General features: G+C 44.4%; 1 protein-coding gene across 1 annotated transcript; it reads left to right on the plus strand.

Annotated features, from left to right (window-relative positions):
- The first annotated feature begins 3,214 nt into the window (after positions 1 to 3,214).
- LOC136943943 (immunoglobulin superfamily DCC subclass member 3-like) lies at positions 3,215 to 15,368 on the plus strand. Its single transcript, XM_067237430.1, has 15 exons — positions 3,215 to 3,227; positions 3,940 to 4,005; positions 4,220 to 4,525; positions 5,540 to 5,684; positions 5,812 to 5,942; positions 6,117 to 6,254; positions 6,380 to 6,538; positions 11,938 to 12,103; positions 12,290 to 12,540; positions 12,857 to 13,021; positions 13,325 to 13,513; positions 13,690 to 13,806; positions 14,526 to 14,655; positions 14,964 to 15,116; positions 15,305 to 15,368. The coding sequence occupies exons 1-15, from the start codon at positions 3,215 to 3,217 to the stop codon at positions 15,366 to 15,368; spliced, it is 2,193 nt and encodes a 730-aa protein (XP_067093531.1).
- The last annotated feature ends 8,809 nt before the right edge of the window (positions 15,369 to 24,177 follow it).

Genomic DNA, 24,177 nt, shown 5'->3' on the forward strand with positions numbered 1-24,177 from the left:
GGTGCCTGTGATCTACCCCAGAGGATGCTGCAGTCCTGGGGTGTAGCTGGGAGAGCAAGGCCTGTCTCTCATCCTCTGGTCCACACAGGGGTATTCAGCTTGTAGTTAGCAGAATATAAGGGAGGTTGGTTGGCTTTCTGTCGGCTCCAGTCACACAGCTAATATTGAGTGTTTGTGTAGAAGTCCCTAGGTCCTCACCTGGCTTCATGGCATGAGAGGGTGTGAAAATCGACCATGTTGAACATGCAATGTGCATTCTACCTCATCTGATGCATCTCAGCCCAGAATAGCACACTGACTCAAATCATGATGTACATGTACAGTATGTATACATATCTGGAAAACACTTGTCATTGCATGAGCCTCCAAATAAATAATATCATTTGGGGGAATGAAAGTATAGCTAGACGAGGGAGAACTTTCATGGTTGCTGCTGGCGACATAATATGGTCTGATTAGTATTGGAATAGTTCCTGGTTTGGAACAGATCAAATACTTCACGAGGAAGGCCTGGCAAAGTGTCAGGCAGGAAAGTGAATAGTGAATGGCCTGTAATTGGCCCCTCAGATTGAGTTTGTAAGTGAGATAGTGTAGATTGAAGGATTCAAGGGGGAAGGCTCAGCGAGTAAGAAGGGGGAGGCTAATTAGACAAACAAAACCACAACTGGAACTGGTTGCTGTCGCACAGCATGTGCTGGAGCATAGCCAAGATTGGGGCTTTTCGCTTAGTGGGTCTGAATGGACTGATGTGTGTAGAAGAGAATGGCTTGGGTTCGGGTGGTAGAAGGGCGGATGGAGGGGTGAAGGAAGAAGGAGTGTGAGAATGGAGGGGGGGGGGGGGGAAGAGAGAGAGAGCAGCTGCCGGGCGCTGGGTTGTGATGGCGGGATGTTTTGCTGCTTACAGGGGTTGTTGTGGTGTTGTGTCTGGGCCTGTGTTCATTGTAGATGTTCCGTGAGGTGAAAGGAGCCCAGTCCAGACGTCAGGGGCTTGAGGCCCGTCTCCCTTTCACATGTCGCTGCATAAACTCAAGAGGCCGAAATGGTGCGAAGCCTTTTCTTCCGTCTCGTGACTTTCTGTTCTCTTTATCTGGAACAGCTGGGAACGAGGGATTGGGACATCAGAAAGGGGTCAGGGGGGAAGGAGAGAATTGGGGGATAGAAAATATCATGAAAATGCAGAGGTCCCCCCCCTTCAAATGGTGCGGAAAATAGGGAACGGGCGTGTCGGCGACGTCAACGAGGGGTCCAGAGGCGACTGAGCGATGGGGGTGGCATGGGAAAGTCACCTCCAAGTTCAAGTTAAAAAGCAGGAGGGGCAGAAGGGACTGTGAGGAACCGGGGGTGGGTGGGAGTGAAGGGGGGGGGGGGGGCAGATGTTCAGTCTGCCTGAGTGGGTGATGACTAACAGGGGCAGAGGGTGTCGGGGAGCGGTGCTATCACTAGACAAGTCCTCCACCCAGACTCAATTGAAGTCATCCTAACTTGACCCCCCCTCTTCTCCACTTCTGCCATTGTTTGAGCTCTCTCTTGCCTCAATGGCTCCCCGGCATTCACTTCTATTGTGGGAAGCAGTTTTGGGGGGATGAATTGTGTGTGTTCTGGGGGGGGGGTGAGGTTTGTGGGGGGGTAGGGTATTGTGAAAAGAAGAATGGTGGTAGGGTGGGTGTAGGGGTGCTGGTGTGGGAGGGGTAGCTAACTAACAGAGCTATCAATCAAGCCAGAGCAAAGTCAAGTGCAAGTTCACCCCTCGGAAAACTCTACCCCAGGCAGACTTCTCCACAGCCTGGCTTTGGCCCGTCCCCTCCCTCTGCGCCCTTGTTTCTCACTTGTTCACTCTGATGACTCTCTTTACACACACACACCGTTTCTGCTGGAGAATGAAGCTGTCACCAGTGCTCACAGTGTGGGCTGCTCTCGGCTGAGGGAGCGACTCCCACTTTTCATCCAGCGTCATTGTAGGGGAAGAGTTAGGGCTTCACGCTGTCCGCGCTCCCTCAATGAAACTCCCCATTTATCAGTGTGTGATTTCTCCCCTGCAGCCTGTAAAAACCCAGCCAAGGATGAATCCCAAACACACCCTTACTCCCCTGTTAATCCTTCATTAACAACCCTGCTATTCAGCTGTAATTAAGGTGTTATGAAGGGAACGAGGGCCTGGAGTTTGTCCAACACACCAGAGGTGAGTGGGTTGGGATCCAAGTCCTTTGTTGGTCACCAAAGTATAGGAATCCCAACGAATTACTTCGCATAAGGTGTTGGCTTCTTGCCATTTTGGCATCATGCCAGGTGTTTTACTTGACAATAAGAGAATGCAGTTCAGTTGGCCGACTGATTAAATGCAGAAAAAAGGAGATAATGAATATATTAACAATGAAAATCTTATGAATGTCTTGGTTTTGGGAACCACTTTTTCCTGGTGTAGGATTTGTTTTCTAAACATTCACCTCACCTCTGAGGTAAAATACTGAAGGCTTTGTTTTACATGGGTTTCAACAGTCTTTCTTATAAATGTATTTAAAAAACTGTAGGGGGTTACATTTTGGCCAAACAACCTAAACTAATTCTACTATTCTCTAATACTATGATTTAAAGGAAGATGAGAAACTGAACAGTGTAATAACATGAACCAAATAATCCCAATACTAATGGAATTACAGTTATTTGACTCTATGGGTTAAATTTGACCAAGAATGGTCAAAGTAAGGTTAAATAGGGAGTCAGGTGGCTGAGCGGTTACAGAACCGGGCTAGTAATCCGAAGGTCACTGGTTCGATTCCCGGCAGTGAAAAATTATGTTGTGTCCTTGGGCAAGGCACTTCACCCTACTTGCCTTGGGGGAATGTCCCTGTACTTACTGTAAGTCGCTCTGTATAAGAGCGTCTGCTAAATGACTAAATGTAAATCAAATAAACCTTTAATAACATTGCAAATGAATGAAATAAAATAGAATGATAGACAAGCCAGAGCTGAGGAGCTCTCAGGATATCAAGAATCCACAGAACAATGCTTCGCAATTCCTTTTATACACAAGAACAACCAATCAGACCAAATCTTGATCCTTACTTATCAACATATGACTATCAATGTTACAGTAAGTTACACAATGGGGTGTGAGAGCCATCAAGTTGAGACCCTGACAAGCAACTCCAGATTTTAGCATATGAGAGGTGGGGGCAGGTTGACACCCAGCCTTACAAGACCATATACACTGAACATGAATGTTTCCTGTATGTCAAGCTACTAAACCTGCTAACTATACAGGTAATCTATTGCCACAGAGGTGATGTAAGACATTGCAAGACAGGAAACTCATCTTGTTAACTGTCACTGATAGTGGAAAAGGATCATTTACGTCAGTGACATCTGCGTTCTTCCGTGTCCTCATTGCCCATCTTTGAACATAATCCCTTTCACCTCCTACCTCACCTTAACGAGGAGTGATTGTCATAAAATGGAGTCCTCACAGCATTTATGAGTCAGGACCATCACCTCAGCCTTGTTCTAATATATCTGAGGTTAGTGCTGTGTAGCTGCAGCAGCACTGTTACTCCTATCAGTTCATATCGTAAAGCTAGCCCATAGATGTGGAAAACACATCCCTCTGGCCGCCTGCATGGAGTGTTCTGGAATCACTCTTTGATTTGTAGTTTGGTGGGAGGTCATAATGTTGATTTGAGTCCCGTTTTTTTTAAGAGTCTTCGTTTCTGGGATCGTTAAAGCATCGGCGGAAATTTATGTCCGATTGACTGTGAGTTGATTCACAACAGTCTTTGACCACACTGTTTTAGAGTGTGTTTTTTTCTCTCGCAATAACTCTTCTGTGCTGTGGCCACTGTTTCAGTAGCAGTGAACGTGCTGTTATCCTTGGGGGTATCTCATCTTTGTATCAAAGTCTGAAAAACATCACCTCTGTCTCCTGTGAATGATTGCTCCTCCAAGACATTTGTCTTCTCCATCAACACTTTATCATCATCACCACCATCCTCATCATCATCGTCATCATCGGTGACTTCAGTCCGAGGATCACCGGCTCGTGAAATCTTTGTGAGTATGCATCTCCCCCTCTCTCACTCTTCTTCCTCATCATCATCACCATCACCATCACCATGTGCAATCTGAGGAGTTACCAAAATGACCACACCTCTAAACTTTACCTTCTCTCTCTCTCTCTCTCTCTTTCTCTCTCTCTCTCTCTCTCTCTCTCTCTCTCTCTCTCCAGTTCTTGGTGGAGCTTCTGAGCTGGCCTTCCTGCAGGAGCCGAATGATGTGATCGCCGTGCGAGACCGTCCCTTGATGCTGGACTGCCAGGTGGAAGGCGAGGGGCCGATCTCGGTGACCTGGCGCCGTAACGGCCGGCCCGTGCCCACAGGCCTGAAGGCGAGCGTGCTGGCCAATGGCACGCTTCTGATCAAGAACTTCTCCAAGAGGAGGGAGAGCAATGAGACGGACGCCGGCGAGTATGACTGTGCCGCCCAGAACCGCTACGGCATGCTGATCAGCCGCAAGGCACGGGTGCAGCTGGCATGTAAGTGGTATACACACGCACACACACACACCAATTTGTATACACGAATGGAATAACGAATGCATCCACGATGAGGATGTAAAAAAAGGATAAGTATTTGCGTGTTTTCAATCAAATGTAAATCTTAGCAAACGTGTCCTTTACACAAAGCCATAAAGTTGTCCTTTATCAGACTGAACTCTTGAAAGATTCATTTCAATACAACCTTTACAAACCACACACTAAATCAGAAAAGGCTGGTCGTTAAAGATGGTTGTGGAACCAACAGACATGGAAACTACATAATGTCTCCTGTCCTTTTTTATGTTACCAGCTCCACACTGAGGTGGGCAATTCATCTCCCCTGTAAAACTAGCTCCCATGCTGGTCAATCCCTTTTTATGTGTTGGTGTACAGTATGTGTTTTATTCAACACTGCCCAGGGTGCATTTAAATCATACCTGACGGTTTTACCCCACCACCGACCCCCTTTATCTAGTCTCTGCAGCCCCCTAGTTGGGATTGGACATTAATAGCCTCAGCCCCCGCCTCTCTTTTCCCCAAACCCCCCTCTGAGTGAACGACCTTTCCCTCACTCATGCCCCTGACCCCTCCCTCTGGCCAAATAAAACCAGAAGTGGCCAACGAGCATGTGTTGTTAGGGGGCGGGGTGCAGGGCAGGGGGTTATGGGTAAAGAGTTGGAATTATAGCCCTAGTGAGCATTGGTGGTGCTGCCCTTGAGCCGAATGGGTTACCATGGTGATACAATTTCATTTAAGAAGAATGCCTCCACTTTCGTAATGATCGGTATTGATTGCAAAATTGACCTGGTTGTTTGGCTATTCCTCAAAGGAGGAGGTCTCAAGGGAGATCTATTTTTCAGTGTTTGGACATTGAGAATGAAAAAAGAAAAAAATAGTCATATGTTATGAAAGAATCATTTTATAATTCTCATTCTCCAATGCTCTCCTCCCTTCTGTTTACCCTATCTCTGTGTCTCTTCCTCCTTTTCTCTCTCTTTCTAACACAAACAGCTCTCCCTAAATTCCACACACACCCAGAGTCGATGATAGTGGATGAGGGCGGAGTCGCCAGGTTGGCCTGCGTGGTGAATGGCATCCCAGAGGCTAACATCACCTGGGAGAGAAACAGAACTACCCTGAACACTGACGACGAGAGGTAACATGCACACACTCATACACATACACACCCACACACACACTGTCCTTATCTACAAATTCCTATTCCACATTCATACAAGAGCAACCGTTCCATGTAATATCTGAACCCTTTCTGTTGGACCTAGGTACACCCTCCTCCCCTATGGAATCCTGCAGATCACTGGAGTGAGGCGACAAGACAGTGGCGTGTACCGCTGTGTTGCCATCAACATTGCTAACACACGCTACAGTCACGAGGCTCAGTTGACTGTCACTGGTAAGACAGTGTTTCTGTGTGGATGGACCATCCGAAATCGTCTTCAAATCCTTTAACGTTGCAGAATCTGACCTTTGTCATTATCGCTCTCTCTCTCTTTCTTTTTCTCTCTTTTGCTCTCGCTCTCTCTCTCTCTCTCTCTCTCTCTCCCCCCCCCCCCCCCCCCCCCGTCAGTGGCAGCCCCTAGGATCTACAAGGAGCCTGTGATCCTGTCAGGTCCCCAGAACCTGACCATTACCATTCACCAGACCGCCATCTTGGAGTGCATTGCCACTGGCAACCCAAGACCCATTGTATCCTGGAGTCGCCTGGGTAAACACTTATCATTCTTGTTATCCGATGCATTCGATGAGTCACTTTCTGTCCTGGCGGATGCGTTCCTCTACACTCTCCTCAATGACATGTTGCTCTCCCTCCTCCTTCGTTCCTGACCCCAGATGGACGCTCCATCGGGGTGGAGGGCATCCAGGTGCTCGGAACGGGCAACCTGATGATCTCCGATGCCACCCTGCAGCACTCAGGCGTGTACGTGTGCTCTGCCAACCGCCCCGGCACCAGGATGAGGCGTACCGCGCTGGGCAGACTGGTGGTGCAAGGTGAGGCTTCAACCACTTCAAATGAGCTAGAGATACACGAGGAACCCTCGTAGGGCTGCTGTATTTGATCACATTTTAGATGCATTTAGCATGAATACCACTAGACACTTCATATGGATCACTAGGCCAGATTAAGAGGACTAGATTACTAGTCCTTCCTTGTTTGTCATTGTTTTTGTTGCTGTTAATTGGGAAATTCTCTTTTGAAAATACATCTAGTGGTCTACACCTACACTACACTACACACACACACGCACACGCACACACACACACACACACACACATACACAACACACAATTCAGGGCAGCTTTGACAAAGCTTCGTCCAGCATATTCTATCTAACACTTATTCCCAGCCCCCCTCGAAGCAAAGCAGTCAACCACCCACCTTCCCATCCACCTCCGTAGACCATCTCCCTGACCCAGGGTCCCTCAAGGGAACACCTAATACTCACCCAGTGTGTGTGTGAGAGAGAGGATAGAGATGGGGGATGGGAGGGAGGAGAGATGTAAGTAATGAGGAGGAGGATCCAGCATGTGTTTGCGTGTGTGGCAGGTGGCTAGAGGTTTTTTTTTGTGTGGGGGGGGGGGTCGGACTGTGTTAACCTTTGCTGGATTTGACCATGACCTCCAGAGTGAGCTGGACCCATCCCTCTGCTCTAGTCACCTCTGACCTCAGTTCAGATTGGGCCTTTGGGCTTTCTAACCTGCTACTGGCCATTTTCTAATGTGATCTGGATATCATATTGAGGGCCCCACTGGATATGGATAATGGACTTGGCGGCGTTTGTAGTTTCCAAACCCCAGCCTCCTTCCATTCAAAGATATTCGACTGCCGAATTGATCTGCCTTTTCGCTTCATGACAAAGGAGACAATTCTTTGGCTTTGTTTGTTTGACCAATGTTTCAAATCAGATACACTCTCACTGCAAAGGTGCAAAAACATAACCCTACATACATAATGTTCTAATTCTGTTATAGTGCTCAAAGCAATGTATTTACATATACAGAATGATAATTTGTATTGATAACATCTGTGCCCTGTTTCTCTGAACACACATTGAGTGAACATGCTTAAGTGTGTTTGCTCCAGGACTTAACGGCTTCAGGCTCTCAACATATGGTTGATTACAGTTCCCTCCACCCTGCTCAATCAATACCTGCCTATTCATCCACTCTATCTCCATCACAATCTGGCTTGGTGCTCTAATATATTCATTCATTTATTGATTGACTTTGGAAACAGGACAAAGGTGCTCACTTGACCACTCCCCCCCCCCCCGCCCTTTTGATATAAACAAAAAGTCCAACACAAATTACTATTTGTTTACAGCCTCGCTTTATGGGATTCTGTACAGAATCAGATCAAATGCTGCACATGATTTATAGAAACTACGGGCTATGGTTTTTGTCTGGAAGATTTAAGTTGATTACAATGCAGATTTGAAAAGTAAACATTTTATCTTACAAAAAATGCCATTAACCTATTACACTTATATTTAATATGTGAATCTGAAGTGTGCAGTAAATATGTGTGTGACCCTGCCCTCCATATCCTTATATCCTCCATACACCATCTGTGTCAGTCCATCCCAGGATCTCAGAAGTTCACTAACTGTACTTGAACTTGACCAGTCACTGCTTCTCTGCACCCTTTGTCATTAAGTTGGCAGTCAAATCTAGGGTCAATCTGGGCTTGCTAGTGCATATCGCAGGATGGCCTCATCTCCATGGTCGCGTCTGGCCACCCCCTAACCCTTATCTGTCCTCTCTCCCCAACCTCATTTGTGGCCTTGGGGTGGGGGTTAGGGGGTGGGGGTTAGGGGGTGGGGGTTAGGGGGTGGGGAGGAAGGAGGATGGAGTACAAAGTGACTTGGACGGATGTAGACAAGGCTCAGACAATGGTTAGCCACCATCTGTAAGGGAAATATCCAAAGAGAGAGAATTATGTTGTACATTATAGTCAATTATCTCATATACACATACAATAAGAGTTATAGCATACCTGTACATTGATATAGATGTGGTGTACTTTACATTGCAAGGGAAAGAAGTGAGATTGAAAGAAATGAGCGATTAAAGTAAAATATGTAGTAACATAGGCTGGATAAAACCAAGGGAAACACATAAAGAATGGAAAAAAGAATGACAAAGAAAATGTGCAGATTTTTTATTTATAAAAATGTGTTAAAATTCAAAGTCATCCTAGTAGCCAAGTAAAACCAACAACACTAGCTGAGAAGGAGAGAAGGGTTGGGGAGAAGCAGAATAATTGTGTCAGAGTGAAGGATCACCCTTGACCTCCCACCCCTGACCCCTCTCCCAACAGCCCCCCCCGGAAATGATGCGTGAGAGAGGTTGGGGGGTGGGGCGTTGAGTTACGGAGGCAGCGAGCAGAAGAGGCTGTGATGCAGCCGTGGCAAACTAGTACTGCTCTGCTTTGAAGCTGGAGGCTGTAGGCTTTGATTGACAAACCTTGATTGAAACGTGAGACACACACACATACATGTGCATGCTGCCCTGTGGGGACACTTGTCTCTGTCCCAGCTGCTAGTGACAGACAGAGGCAAGGCCAGGTTCAGGGGACACTGAGTGGCAGGGAGGGACAAGGAGAGGCTGAGGATCGACAATGGGACACGGCGGGCATTGTGTGTACACAACAGCTTAGTTCTAAGGGAGGTCTTTAGGAACGGGGCCATTCCCATGGCTTTTGGTTGTCATCCTCATGCATAGGGAGTGCAGGGAGTCATTGCTCATTCACACATTTGAATATTATGTGCATATATTGTGCATATGGTTTTGTGAGGTCAGGGAAATTCATGTGGAATTGGATTCAGACCTGGGAGTGGGGTGGTTCTCACGACAGAGCTTGGAAGACCACATGTTTTAGAGTGATGCGGATGGCTGTTGTGCTATTATACAATAGGATGTGCAGTGCTAAAGTCCATTTGACAGGAACATAAATTCACTATAGCTTGATGAACACACACATCATTTGAGAACCTGCCTTTGACAAGTCCAAACAATCACTTATGATTGTAAACCACTGCAATTAGAAAATGTATAGAAGTTCTCTACAATAGAATTGCATTCACATCTGTGTTTTACCCTTTTTTAGTAATATGTAGTCTCAGTGCATCTCAGATACACCTGATGAACTAGGTATAAAAATCTAGATTTTTCTGCGTCAGATATGTTTGGTTCTAGTGTCAAACAGAAGTTAGGGAGCATTGGGACCTTTCAGAGCCAGTCGGGAAGAACTGTTGTCAAAGAAAGCAGGGCCACAGAGAAGAAGCTACAGAGAATGACAAACTCAGAACAGCGTTTTACCTCGGCTCTCTCCTGCTGCTTTATTGAGCAAAATGAGAAACACCAACCCGTTTGGAAAAACAACTTGGGTTTGTGTTTGTCTGAATAGCCATCTACTCTTGATAAATTGGCTCTCCCAAGTTCAAGTGTGAAGTGCTCTCCAGCTCATGGGGAGTAGAGAAAGGGGGTTGTTAGGGGTAGATTGATTGCCGGGCCTACCTACCAACCACACAAACACACACACCCTAGACCTATTCACTCCCACGAGAGGGTGAACCTGCACCCTACCCCTATCTACCCCACCCCTCCTCGGTGGGCTAGTCCTGGGACAGCTGGGGGGCTCCATCTGCAAACACAGTGACAATGACAATGACCCTGTCACCAAGGCTCTCACACACACACACACAACCGCCATTAAGTGGTTTACTCGACTCAATTTGAGCTCTCCAAACTGCTTCTGGTTGAAGTGAAATGTACACACTGCTTCACTCTTTCACTGTCACTTTAGGTATAAGGGGTGGCTGGTGTATGTTACTGTGGAGAGTGGCAGTTGTCAGACTGTCCATACTGACTGCTTCAATTTTCCAAGGCCCTGTGTTTAAGATCTAGTTTATCTCTCAGTAACAGTTTTGATGGCCTGAAAATACTGACAAGGTGTGGTTATTGCAAAGATATAGTACCCCTGACACATTTACGGCCATATCAGTCTCCCTAAACTAGCCTGTGAAGCGTTCTAAACCACAGCAGTGACTAGGCATAAGTCTGTGAGGAACCAAAGCTGTATTTCAGGGCGGAGGGCTACTCCCTTTAAATCTTTTACAGGGCTTTTATTTTTCCTCTCCTGTTAATGAAAGAGATTGAGGCCCCCACGGGCCCATCGTGAAATAAAATCCATGCCTGCGATTGATTAATGGCTCCCCTTTTCACACGGGCTCCTCCTTGGACACCCCTCCTCCCCCCCCCCCCCCCCCCACTCCCTCCCTCCCGTGCCCCCTGCCCTTTGGCCCCTGGAACCTCCCCCCCCTCAATCTCTCCTTGGACTGTTCTCAGAGACATCACAATGGGTTTGTGAGCAAGCTCATTTTTACGAGAGCGAGAGAGGAGGGTGGTGGGGGGTGACGTTAGATTAATGAGATGCTGAGAGGAGCGGATGGGTACGGGGGGGGCGCAGGTTTTTTGCGACGCAGACGTGCTATTGTGTCCCATATGAGGGCAGGGTGGTGGCGAGACTGCATCTGTCCCCCTTCTCTGTCCCCTTACCCTGTCACTGCAGAGAGGGCCTGAAGAGGGGTGTCGCTTTAATTTGGGGACGAGACGCGGCTGTCACGGGTCATGAACTTGTTTTTTAGGCATATGCCTCGTTCTGGTCTACATCAGACCCCAGAACACGGCTGTGTGTTGTTGTTCCAATGCTGAGACTCAGTGCTTGTGGTTTGGCTATTGTTCTTGGTTTATCTGAGCAAAACATGAACGTACTCCACAAACATATACTCATTGAATCCACTCCATAGACCCAACTAAGTGGCGCAGCCCTACTCACAATACCTGAGGTCCATTTTATGGGCGTATGTGCCATTTAGACTATGGATGTATTGCATAGGAGGTTTAAAATAAGTTTTGTATTACACCTTTTCATTTCCATGGGGAAATGAAAAACCTGAGCAGACAGTTTCATTCATTTTCACCTCTCAGTCACTCAGCATGGTCATGGTCATGGTGTCAAGTTCAATGCTAGTACTCCAGTGCTGCCCTCCACTGGACACTCCTAGTAACTACAAGAGACAGGAGACTGCAGAAGGACAAGGAACTTGGAGGCAGCACCATGTGGAAAGCAATCACTGCTCCTTATGCTCCAAATTTGAGTTACAAGTTGTAACTATATCGCCACTCTGTCAGCCTCCGCGTGTGTACATAAACATGTGTGCCTTCACATTCACTCTCTGTGCCCTTGGTGTAACACTTATTTGGAAGTCACGTTCTAACAATACTTTCGTTTCATCAGATGATACTTAAAATACTAATCAATGAAAAGCCAGGTTGGTAAAAAGCCAAGGAAACGGGAGGAACTCACTCTCCCTCTTCCTCACCAGCTCCTCCTGAGTTCCTGCAGTGGCCGCAGTCTGTCTCCAGGCCAGCAGGGGCCAGCGCTGTGTTCACCTGCACCGCCCAGGGCGTCCCTGAGCCACACCTCATCTGGCTGAAGAACGGCAAGATCCTGACGCCCGGTGTTAACGTCAAGCTCACCAACAACAACAGGTCCATAAACGATAGTTGCTTCCTTGTGCATGAGCTGCAGTGCAGGATTATAGAACCATGACTTCACGTAGAACGCTTGTTTGATTGTAAAGACAGAACACCTCCTGATAGAACACCACACAAGTGTCATCGCTCATTTACTCAAAGAACGTTCCTCGTCAACTCCCTCTACCTCCCCCCCCGCAGTACTCTGGCGGTGACACGCATCACCTCAGAGGACGAGGCCATTTACCAGTGCATCGCCGAGAACAGCGCCGGCACCAACCAGGCCAGCGCCCGCCTGGCCATCACCCAGTCGACCGAGCTGCCCGAGGCACCTGAGGACCTGAAGGCCACACCCCTGTCCTCCACCAGCCTGCAGCTGAGCTGGGCTCAGCCCTCCCCCGAGGTCACCGACGGCATCATTGGCTACGTGCTGCACATCCGCATGCTGGGAGGTGAGGAGACGCTTGCTCGCGTTATGTCGTTTACTATGACTTACTGAATCACCACAAAACAGTGATGACAGACCATGGCGGTAGATTGGGGCTTCTTAGAATTGTTGTTAACAGGTATAAAGCTGATGATGTTACAAGATAATATATCACTGCTATTTGTGTGCTCCAATTAAACTAAACAGTGCGATTGTTACGAACATGGTCCGTCTAAGATCACCAGGATATTTTAAACTTTGTCACATTGCTGGGGAAAAAAACTTTTTTATCTCTGTTGTTGTGAACTCTACCTCTGACACAATTTCTTCCTCACATTCAGAGCCAGACAGCCGAGAGTTGCAGGAGGCTGTCAGTAAGACCACCTTCCAGCATGAGTTCGCTAACCTGGAGCCTGCCACCACCTACTCCATCTACCTCAAGGCTTACTCCCCCTTGGGGGCCAGTCAGCAGTCCAGCACTGTCATTTCCACAACACTAGGGGGCGGTAAGTCACTTTTCATGTGACTGAGAATGTGATTAAATGTGGACAGGAGAAATAATGCATTTTTTCAAACAAAATGTTATTTTCCATCTCTATTTTAAAATCTAGGTCACCTTTATCTGTCTTTTGTTTCTCTCTTTTCTCCTCCTTAAATATGTTTTATGCTTAAGCACTTGGAAACGAACAGCTTTTTCACAGTTTCCTGTCTCACAGAAGTATCAAAGCATTTAGATGTTAATTCAATTATCCTCATTCTCTATTTCTACCTCCCACTATCTCTTTCTGGCTCCCTCTTTCTCCACACAGTCCCCAGTTCTCCTAGTTTTTTCACCAAGGTTCTGAACAAGACAGCCATGCAGGTGTTCTGGGAGCTGCCCAGTAAGCATGGCAAGGTGGAAGGCTTCAAGCTGGCTTACCGCGAGGTCCCCCAGCCCAACTTCCAGGGGCAGGAAGTCTTTCCCGGCCACATCAACACCCACACCATCTCCCACCTAGGTTTGTTACAACAGCTCTTTTGCATGCTCAAATTTTTTTTTTTAATGAAATCATTGAAAGTAAGTCATTATAAATAACGTTGTCCTAAACGTAACTATAACCCTTCATTGTGCTGTTATTTAGTCACCAGAATTTTTTTTTTTACTCACTTTTAATGATTGATTTCCTGGTTTCAGAACCTGCCGCTGTGTACGAGATCCAGTTGGTGGCCTTCAACGGGAACGGGAATGGTTCAGCCAACAAGCGTTTGGTCTCACTGGCTGAGAGTGGTACCAGCGCCAAGAACGGTGGTGGTAAGACCCGGAAAACTACAGTCGTTCACTAGAATCCTGACCACACCTCATGGTGGTTCCTCGTTGACTTGCAATGCATCATTTTCTCACTGGGAGGCAATACGGAGCAGCGCAGCACACAGATGGTGTGCTGCTCTGGCCGGTGTGGCAGTTAGGGAGTACCCACACTCCCTCTCCAGCTCGTTATTCTCCTGCTTGTCTCAGCGTGTGTCTGCACAGCTGTGGTGTGTGTCTGAGACAGGACCTCAAGGACATGCTTCACAGAGAAAAAACGTTTTTATGTCCGCTTATTCCAAACACACCTCATTACAATAAGTGTTTGTCTGCTGAGCGCCAGTCGTAGTTTGGACCACCGTAGCACAGGAGGGTAGGCAGGGGTGCGGGTATGCTATGCGGTACAATTGGAAGGTTGATAGTTGAAATGGAAAACTACTTCAGTGCCATTATGCACAGAGCCAGTGTCTGGAGAGAATGATTGGCTTTATACTCGGCGCTTACTGGATTATCTACAAATGCAAATGCATTATTGTTCTCGTCGGAGGACATATATGTTTGCAATGTGTGTGTGCTTGGGTTTGCGTGTGTGTTCTACCAGCATCTACACTGGAGATCATTGGTGTTGCATTGCACTGTGTTCTCAAAGTACCCTTGAAAAAGCTTAACCTGTATCCCTGTGTGTGCGTGCGTGCCTGTGTGCGCGTGTGTGTGTGTATGAACAGGTGGTCAGGCGCCCTGTAACTGCGGGCAGAGCACGGATGCTTCCATGACGGGTATTGTGGTCGGCATCCACATCGGCATGGCCTGCATCATCTTCTGTGTTCTCTTCCTCATGTTTGGTTACAGACGCAGGTAAACTTTGGTCACATTAAGCACCTTCTGGCAGTTACAGTCTCCTAGCCTTTTATAGTGACATTTTCCCCCCATAAGAAAACCATATACAATATATACTGGATTATATTGAGAAAAGCCCTAGCAACCCCTTGTGTGTATGTATATATGTGTACATTGCCTTATTTACAACTCCTATATATTTGCATTGGATGGGAAATATTGCCATGCATTGGGAAGTGGTATACTGCCATAGTATACTGTAGGATGTATTTTATTTTCGAGATTTCGAGCTACAGTTTGATGTGTGAACGTTTCTCGGTCCCCAGCTTCTTCTGCAGGAAGGGGACCCAGGACAGCTGGGGGGATCCACAGGGAGGGGACCGGGGTGACGTGGGACAGAGGGCTGCTGTCCCCAAAGAGGGGGTGATCCGCATCCCCGAGGCTATAGAGTTAAGGCCTCAGGTGAGCTCTTCTGACAGGCTAATGCATGAAGAGAATAAAAGACACACACACTTACACACACACTTACAAACACACTTACACACTTCCATCAGACGTGTTACCATCACCCTTAAAAATAACGACCCTCTTCTCTCTCTCTCTCCCCCCTGCAGAGATGTAACTCCGCTGCACCAGTCATGGTCGTGGGGGCTGAACACGCCCCTCCAGCTCAGTGTCACATCCTCGTAGAGCAGGCCCCCCCCTGCCAGCCTGGCACAGGCACCGGCTAAAGCAAACACAACCACACCTCCCCTTACCTCCCCTTGCCCCCCTCTTCCCTTCCCCCTGAAACAAATGGCTGACGGTTCAATGGTTCCTACTCCCAGCCTGCCTGCCTAAGCCTTAGCCATAGTCTGCCTAATAGCAGCTACAAGCCCCTAGTCCTTTTTATGAATGCGAGTGGTTCAAATTCAGTTTGAGATTGAGAGAGCGTGAGCATGTCTCAGGACATCTGTTGAATGTATTTTACCACACAGGAAAGTCTTAACATACTGTGGCTTCAGTGTTGCATTTGCTGATATTATTCTGTTAAATGCCCAAATTACTTAGTTACCTTCCTTAGAAATGTTCTTATCAAACCAAAGCTTAGCAAAATTTTAGTTTACTTTCATATATATACCAATAGTCAGAAGGGAATGTGCCAACACATGTTCACAGTGTCTCATATCTTGATCTCTACTAATTACTTGGTTTTATTAGTACAAATTACTTAAAAGTACAGAAAAGTACTCATTTTCTAGTAGAACGTAGTATTCCCTGTGTGGTATTAGACATTAGCTGGGTTGCTTGTTATCGTTGTTAACATAGCTTGTTACCCAACTGCCAAGGATGGTTCCTCCTAAACCAAAACCTTTCTAGTTCAGCTTAATTTAATGTCATTTTTTTAATTAATTGCCAACAGTGCCATGTTTCAGGTTCAGCCAAACTACAGATACACTGAGGCCTTTGACCAATGTGAACAGTGAACATGGCCTTTAGATTATTAGGTGTTGAGAGCTATTGCTGAGAAGTCCATGTTGACTCAATATAATGATATTGAGCCCAGAGCCAAAGTGAGTTCACTGTTCACCAAGCGAATACGAGGAGGTGTTTTCGTTATGTGGTATCTTTTCACTGAGGTCAGCTAGTACCTTAGGGCAACTTAGCGTGTTCTGATTCAGCCTTACTGAGCCTGACTGAGTTGATTGTTTGTCTCACCAAGTTAGCCTCAAGGCAGATGAGTAGGAACCAGAGAATAAGTCATTTCTTAACCCTCTCCTTCCCCCCTTTCCTCAATTTTTCCCCCCTACTGCGTCCCCACCAAAATTCTCTACCTCCAAAGATAGCTACCTCAGCCTGGCAAGAAATGCCGGAGCTATCAAGGTAACCATTTTGCCTGTTGTGCTGCTGGTCAAGCGTACCTACCTCAAAACCAAAAGGGTACTTGTGTGCCCACTTTCCCCCTTTGCTATTTGGGTGTCAGTGCCAGTGTCCTGTGCCGGTCCCCACCACTCCCTGATGTCAAGTTTGTTACACTGCCTCAAACCTTCAACCCTCCTTGCTGTCGAGAAAAGCAGGAATCCTCGAAAAGAGATTGTATGTCATGATGCCCCCCCCCCAACCCCCTGCAAAATGTACTTGGTTCGCCCCACGCTGTCACAAAGAAGTGGAAGTTCATGGAACAAACCAAGTTCAGGGTGGCCTGGCAGTTCTCTACTGTTTTTGTTTGCATTTTTATTTACTGCCAACTGTAAAACCTGTAATGGTCAACTACTGAGCTTCAACCTGATGAATGTTTCCATCTTCGCCCCAACGGCTTCGCTCCAACTAGCCCAAACCTTAACTATCCACATTTGATGTGGACAGTGTCAAGCCTTTACATCTCCACACCCCAATGGTGATTTGGGGACACCCTCACTCTACCTCCAACCCACAGGTTCCCAACCAGTTTATGGAGCATGCTCTGTTTTTGATGTCAGACAGCTTTTCAAGCCGAGCTGTGGAGCACTGTCAGAGTGATGGAATAACATGTGTCCTCCGTGAATGAGAGCAGAGTCGGTCTATGTTTAGACACCATTTATGGCTCCAAGACCTCTGGTAACCTCGTACCATCTCACTTCTCACCAGGGGAGAAAGGACATGGAAAAGTGCATCAGGAAGCAAGCACTGAATGCCTGAGACATGGTTAACAGATAAACAATAACACGTTAGTTATTTTGAGCCTTGCCGAAAAGTATGGACACTATTGAACCTGCCCAAGTTTCGTTTGAGCTCAACGGAAGGAACTTAACAGGTTCTTGCCCTTTTCTGCATACTTTTTATGTGTTTTGTTGCAGAGATGGCCATTTACAGAAAGCTTTCCATTACCAAACAAGTGATTGGCTTGCGGTGCCTGTGAAGCCTTTGTCATCATCAAAACCTGCTATTACTTTGAAGGTTGTTTAACCTACAGGTTTTTTATTTTGTTTTGCCTCAATATGTGTTCTAAAACTTACATGGCACGATATTAGCTTTCTCCTGTAGATTTCTGTTTCAACCAAACTTTCCAAATATTCAATGAAAACCAAGTGGAACGATATCCAAAGATTTAAAATTGTTACGGTTTTCATTCTTTATCTTCATTACCGGTCTGTTATTGGTGAAATAATGTTACCAACAGGATTCCTGTTTAAATGGACTGCCATTAAAACAAGACAAACCAATTGTCCCTAAAGCAACAGAATAGTGGACTGTGAGCCAAAATGTAAACAGTAAACAACAAGAATAGTATACTTCCTATCACACTAAAGTACCAAGGTTGGTTTTCTTGTGTTTAACTGGCAGACCTAAATAGGAATGCCACATTTATTTTGCTTTCATTGGAACATTTTGCTTTGAAAATGGGATATATATTTTCATATATTATTACAAGAAGATCTCTCTTTATAACTAAATGGAGTTGAAATTGCCAAATAACTGTCTTTCGAATTTTAGAAATACTATTATAACCAAATACCTCTTGCCTATTTTAGCATACACTGTATATTCAGATAAATTCAAGTTACATATTCATGACTTAAGCACATACATTTTAAATATCTTCATAGAGTATGTGTGTCTTCACTGACTGACTCACAGTTGGTAAACCATGAACATGTGCAGCCACTTATTCTCAATGTTTTTGTGAATGTTATATTCAAATTCTTAAATTGTATTGGCTGTAAATGACTAGACTACACTTCTAGTGGTTGTGCAGCTTTTGTTACACTGCTTGTAGAAGACGAAGTATTGAACAAGAAGAGCAAACACATCCGCCTCACAGTGTTCAAGGTTACAGCACAACTGTCATTTGCCCAGGATTCACCACTGCCTTCACTACTACTGTGAATACCTCATTTAATACACAAACACATTTGTTTGTGATTTTTTTTCTAATTGAAACAAATGTGATACCAAAAGGCAATAAAAAAAAAAAACATTGTCATGATACTATAATTTGACTTTAGAGACATAACTTCAGATCCAATATTTCTTTGAGCTAAACAAAAACATGAGGATACATGTGGATGTTCTTTTTGTAGAACATTTTTTTCATTAATGGATTTTCCTTTTACTGCTGTCTTGCTGTGTATTGGAAATGTTGCCAAAATTAAGACCTATTAATAATAATATTTTTCAAAAGCTGTCATTATTATTGTTATTAATATGATAAGTATTGCCCTTTTTTATTCCCTTCCTCTGATTTTCATTTTTATTTACTTTTTATTCTTATCTAGTTGAATGATGTGAAAATGTTGGCTAAAATATTTGAAAAGGATGGTGTGTTGTCTGCAAAGGGTAGGGTCACAAGCAGTATTAGGATGGAGGAATATTTCAGAGTCTTACTTTACAAACGTTTAGCTTAATTTGTCAGAACTCTCATTTTAATGACCTATTATGTTATTTTCCTATAAAGTATGTACCATGTTATTTAAGTTAACTTTTCAAGATGGACACTAGCCATACCATAGTAAGCCATATAGGATAATTCCTAAGCCATATTCTACACAGCTGTTGTGTACTCTAGTCCATACCTTGATCAGATGCAACTTTACTTTGCATTACTATGCTTTTGTACAGTACATCGAATACTTGTATTTCAAATAATACATTTTTATTAGGTATTTTTGTAAAACCAATACTGCATTGAACTTATCGATTATTTCACAAAGCCAGACACACAACCTACCTCTTGCTAAACTATTGCCCTTGTAGTAAAACATAAATGTAGAGAAATAGTGAATGGATGCTAGAACCAATGAGAAAAGTGATGCTTTAATGTTCACAATTTTCTTTTCTCTTTAAACCATACATTTTTGTGTGTCATACTTAAAAAACCCAAAGCTTTAAATTGCTTTTAGAAACTGGTTCCACACCAGAGGAGAGAATTGGAGACTTCATGTAAAAACTATTCAAGGCATAACCAGAGACCTCGATTGGACTCCATGTTATTGTTGTTGTTTCCACTGTACCAATGGGCCAATGCTCATTGAACAGAAACGACCAGGATTGAAATTACCTAGTTTATGGTTGTAGTCTTTGATTCCATACTGTGGGTCTCTGGGTAATATGAGTGTTGAAATACGCCATCTGAAACAACATGCCTGTTTTTATTTCTGTTTCTCTTTCTTTCACATGAAATGACACCTGAAAACCAAATAAAACTAAGACCATTAAAGTAGACCACAGTGTTTTATGAGTTCTCATTTACAATGCCAACTATAACACAGACTTTTTAGATGATTTAAAGGTCAAATCCATGTTCTAGTTTCTCAACAGCTTTGAAGAGTTTGAATGAAAGATGTAACAGTATTTAATCTAACTTGCACCACAGTTACAAATAGCAGAGTCCCAAAAGTAATGGTATGATTAAAATGTTAAATATGAACACAGATTAAAATCTACTTGGGGTTCACATTACACTTTTTTTGAGCAAACTGCTTAACAAAAGTGTGCCTTTCGTGAACAAGTAGGCTTTATTGGCCTAATGCAAGATTAGCCCCAGGTGCTCATTTCATTAAATTCGGCTAACAGTGACACAAATATTGAACCTACAAGAACATTCCAAATTCCAACAATTGAACAGTAATGTTGTGTCAATCCAGTTTTGGACACAAATTGACTGTTTATCACAGATGCTGTCTGCAATGCAGTTGTTTGGCAGTCTGCCCCAGAGCTGGCATGGATGCATCGTTCCTGGCATCAACTGGTCTGCCCACACATTCACATACACAGTCCCTCTCTGCCTGGGGAGCCCAAGCCATAGCGCCAGCACCTGATAACACCTGCTGGCAAGCCTGATTAATGCTGTCTAGAAAAGCAAGCAGAAAAGCTTTTGCCAAGGTTCGAGATACTGACACAGCACTTTTTACTAGTTAGAGACCAAGTGACTGATGAGCGGACATGCTTTTTTGGTCTCATCCCTAAAATTGCAGTAAAAAAGAAATTACTTTCTTTTCTTTTTTTGTTTGATGACGTGCTAATTTAGCAAGTTTAGGATTTTGTTTTTGTTTAATGTTAACAAAACTGTGCTTTGTTTTACATGGGTTCAAACTATGTCCATGGAACATGTTATTTAGTTAAAACAGGAATTAAATACATAGTTTGGATTGGTCATCCTATTCCCTGGTAAAAACTTTAAAAAAAATATCAATCTTGAAACTACTACTTCTCCATGATATTGATAACTGGTATAAAGTCATGGTAAATACATAGGTCCTGTCATAAAGTCTAAGCCAATGCTCAAGGGGCACTTGCAAATCAATACTTTTTTTATAGAGGGATAAGATTGAGGCACAGGGTTCGTCACATCTGACGAACACTCGTGAGGAAACAAGAAAGAGTTGTGTGTGTGTGTGTGTGTGTGAGAGAGAGAGAGAGAGAGAGAGAGAGACATAGAGAAATTCAGCTGGACATTAAAGGCATGTTTGATGTCTATCCCATGTCTCACTGGTGTCTGGTTAGCCCTGAGGTAAACTGCTGCCTCGTTACCCTGCATCTCCACTCCCTTCCTCCTCCTTTCTACACATTCAGAGATCCTATTAATTATTCAGTAAGCTATAAATACACTTGAGGGATCCACACAATGTGAAACAGTCATTACAATCTATTTGGTGCAAAGTAATCTAGACAAGACGACATCAACTGAGATCATATTCCGCTAACTCAGTCTTCGTCTGAAGGTCTGGTCAAGTACAATATAACCAGTAACACTAGCAACTGATAACTGGTAAACAAATGAAAATTCTGCATTTTGTGAAAGTAATTTATTTTATTATTTAAATTTGTATTTCATGTATTTCTTACTTAAAAAAAAGATCCCTCCATGTTCATTCACGCTTAAATTTACTGTTGGTTGTTACCAAGGGTCGGAAGTCAGAATGCCAAACATTTGCATTCGTGATGAAAAAGTGTGCAGTTGTTTTTACTAAGGGACACCACCCTTGACTGAGATAATGAAGCATATTGGAGGCTTTTGGGGTTTACTGTCTACTATACATCACAGCAATGCACCACCATATACACGCCTACAGAAGAGATGCTATCCTTGGGAGATAACTGAAAAATCACAGCATGCACTTGCAGATGAGATGGGGATCTTTGAAGATAATATTATTCTTACATTTAAATAAAATAAAAAAACATCAAGTAGAGCACCACAAAGGGGAAGTTAAGATCTCATATCTCATATTCTAAATCATTATAGTTTTGAATGGATGCCTCTTCATGTTGAAGCTCTTTCCCTTAACGTTAAGCCTCTCTGGGCTGATTTGTTTATAGTAGATTTCAGCTGTTGGAATGATACCTTTACATAATGAATCATAGTCATATGCCTTCATACAGATGCAGTTCTACATCATGCAGTCAGGAACTTTTGATCAAATTAGTGCTTGAGGCAGGTAAGAAGTCCTTAAGAACTGTATGTTGTCATATTTTAGGTGACACAATTGTCACTGTTGATGAACAAACCGTTGTAGTTCCTCTAAACGGGGAATAACACAAATCCAAAGTTGTTCACCTTCAGTTCATTTTGGTTCTACCGCAAATTAAATCCTTTCTGGTGATAAAACCCTAGAGTCTAATCTTGGCTTGCAGGTCATTTACCGATTCAATTACCTATGGATGAACCTAATTGCTTTCAGCTCTGCGCCAAGGTGGGATATTATCTGAACCGTCAGCATGAGCATGGCACACAATACTTTTCTATCTCCCAGGGACAGAGCAGAATGTCAACCAAAACAATGCTGGGCATTTTTGGGATCATTTAATGGAGGCCTTGTTTAATACATTTACATTTAGCAGACGCTATTATCCAGAGCGACTTACAGTAAGTACAGGGACATTCCCCCGAGGCAAGTAGGGTGAAGTGCCTTGCCCAAGGACACAACGTCAGTTGGCATGACCGGGAATCGAACTGGCAACCTTCGGATTACTAGCCCGATTCCCTCACCGCTCAGCCACCTGACTCCTCTAATAGGTTGTTACTTCCTGCCACATACCTGCATATTCTTCAAAATACACAAATTAATTTATCCAATTTTGTCTGAAGGAGTAAATTACTCTGGCTGAGAAATGTGTCAGCTTTTGGTATCAGTTTTCAAAAGTGTGTATCCTTATCACCATATTGTTTATGAGTGAAAATGGTGCAGTGCTGGCAAAATTACATTACGGGGCAGCCATCTTTTATTCATGACTGAATACAGTCATGAGATACAGTAGCTGTATGTGCAGTAGACCCACCACAACACCTGAATGTAACTTGAAATGTGTCAAATCAAATTTTCCTCACCTGGCAGGTAATTGGCCAAACTGCAAAGTCAGATAACAAAATAGAAAATGCCTTTAGATCATGTGTCCTCTCGACGAAACCAAGCTTGTGTTCATGTCTCTTAGGTAAAGATTTCCACCACTGCATGGAGGGCAATTTGTGTGGGCTCTTATTTTCCCTTCCAGCCCTTTCTTCTTCCCATGGGGCTGCCCTGTCATTGTAGCTTCATTCTGGCATTCATTTGATCCGCTGTTGCCAGTGTGATTACTTCTGACAGCATCCAGTGCAGCTTATGGCCCAGTGAAATATCAAGGGACTGCAGTAGTAAAGGCACAACACCCCCCCAAGTCCAATGCTGCTGTATAGTGCTGGATGTTTCAGCCCAGTGGCTTTTTTTATTTGGATGGGAATGAGAATAATAAGACATTGCAGAGATTGATTCGGAATCGGAAATGTTCATCCTCCAAGATCATTGAAAAAACACAAAATCCTTGACCAAACCATCCCTTTAGATGGCTTCTGTCATCCAGACAGTTTTTTATACATATACGTACAGTATACCTCCAATACCAGAGTGTGTTGACACAATGTATCATGTTGCCATTTGACAGTTGACTAAAAAGGAAACTAAAGAGGTGTTCTTTGTTTACAGATAAGCCAGGATTCTGAGGGGTTTTATTATTGTCTGGTGTGGGTCATTTGAGTGTTTGTGGTGTGTAACCTCTGAACAGAGAGCAAGGGTGTGTGGAGGTAACAGGATCCTCTCCCTCGTCTGCTGTTGTAATGTTGACCTTTTGTTCACCGGACCTTGGTGTGCAGTACAGAAGTATTTGTGACGTTATTGATTTTCACTTTGATGTCAGCCCTCATGACTTTGCCTATTATGCATTTGTGAATAGAGGCAGTGAGTGCAGAGAATACTATAGTATTAACAGACATATACGCACGCAAACACATCCACATCCACCCAGCCTTGACATCTCCACCGTCAATAGAAAATAAATCCTTTTCTTCTGATCCTGCTCTGTGTGTTAGTGCCTCTGAACACGTCATGTGGAAGACAATCTCTAGCTGCGCCCCTCTTTCAGACCCCCTGTCAGCTGTTCACTGTTTTCCATCTCCAGGTTCTTGTAAAGGACAGGGTCCTCTGTTTATCTCCGGTTGAGTTCCAAGAATAACCCTCCTAAGCCAACACAGATCCATATCTCCGACCCCTCTCTCACCAAGAGAAATGGGCCACCTCACTGACGCAATCTTACAGGGGGCCCATGGGT

This window comes from Osmerus mordax, chromosome 6 (assembly GCF_038355195.1).
Source record: "Osmerus mordax isolate fOsmMor3 chromosome 6, fOsmMor3.pri, whole genome shotgun sequence".
Lineage (NCBI taxonomy): Eukaryota > Metazoa > Chordata > Actinopteri > Osmeriformes > Osmeridae > Osmerus > Osmerus mordax.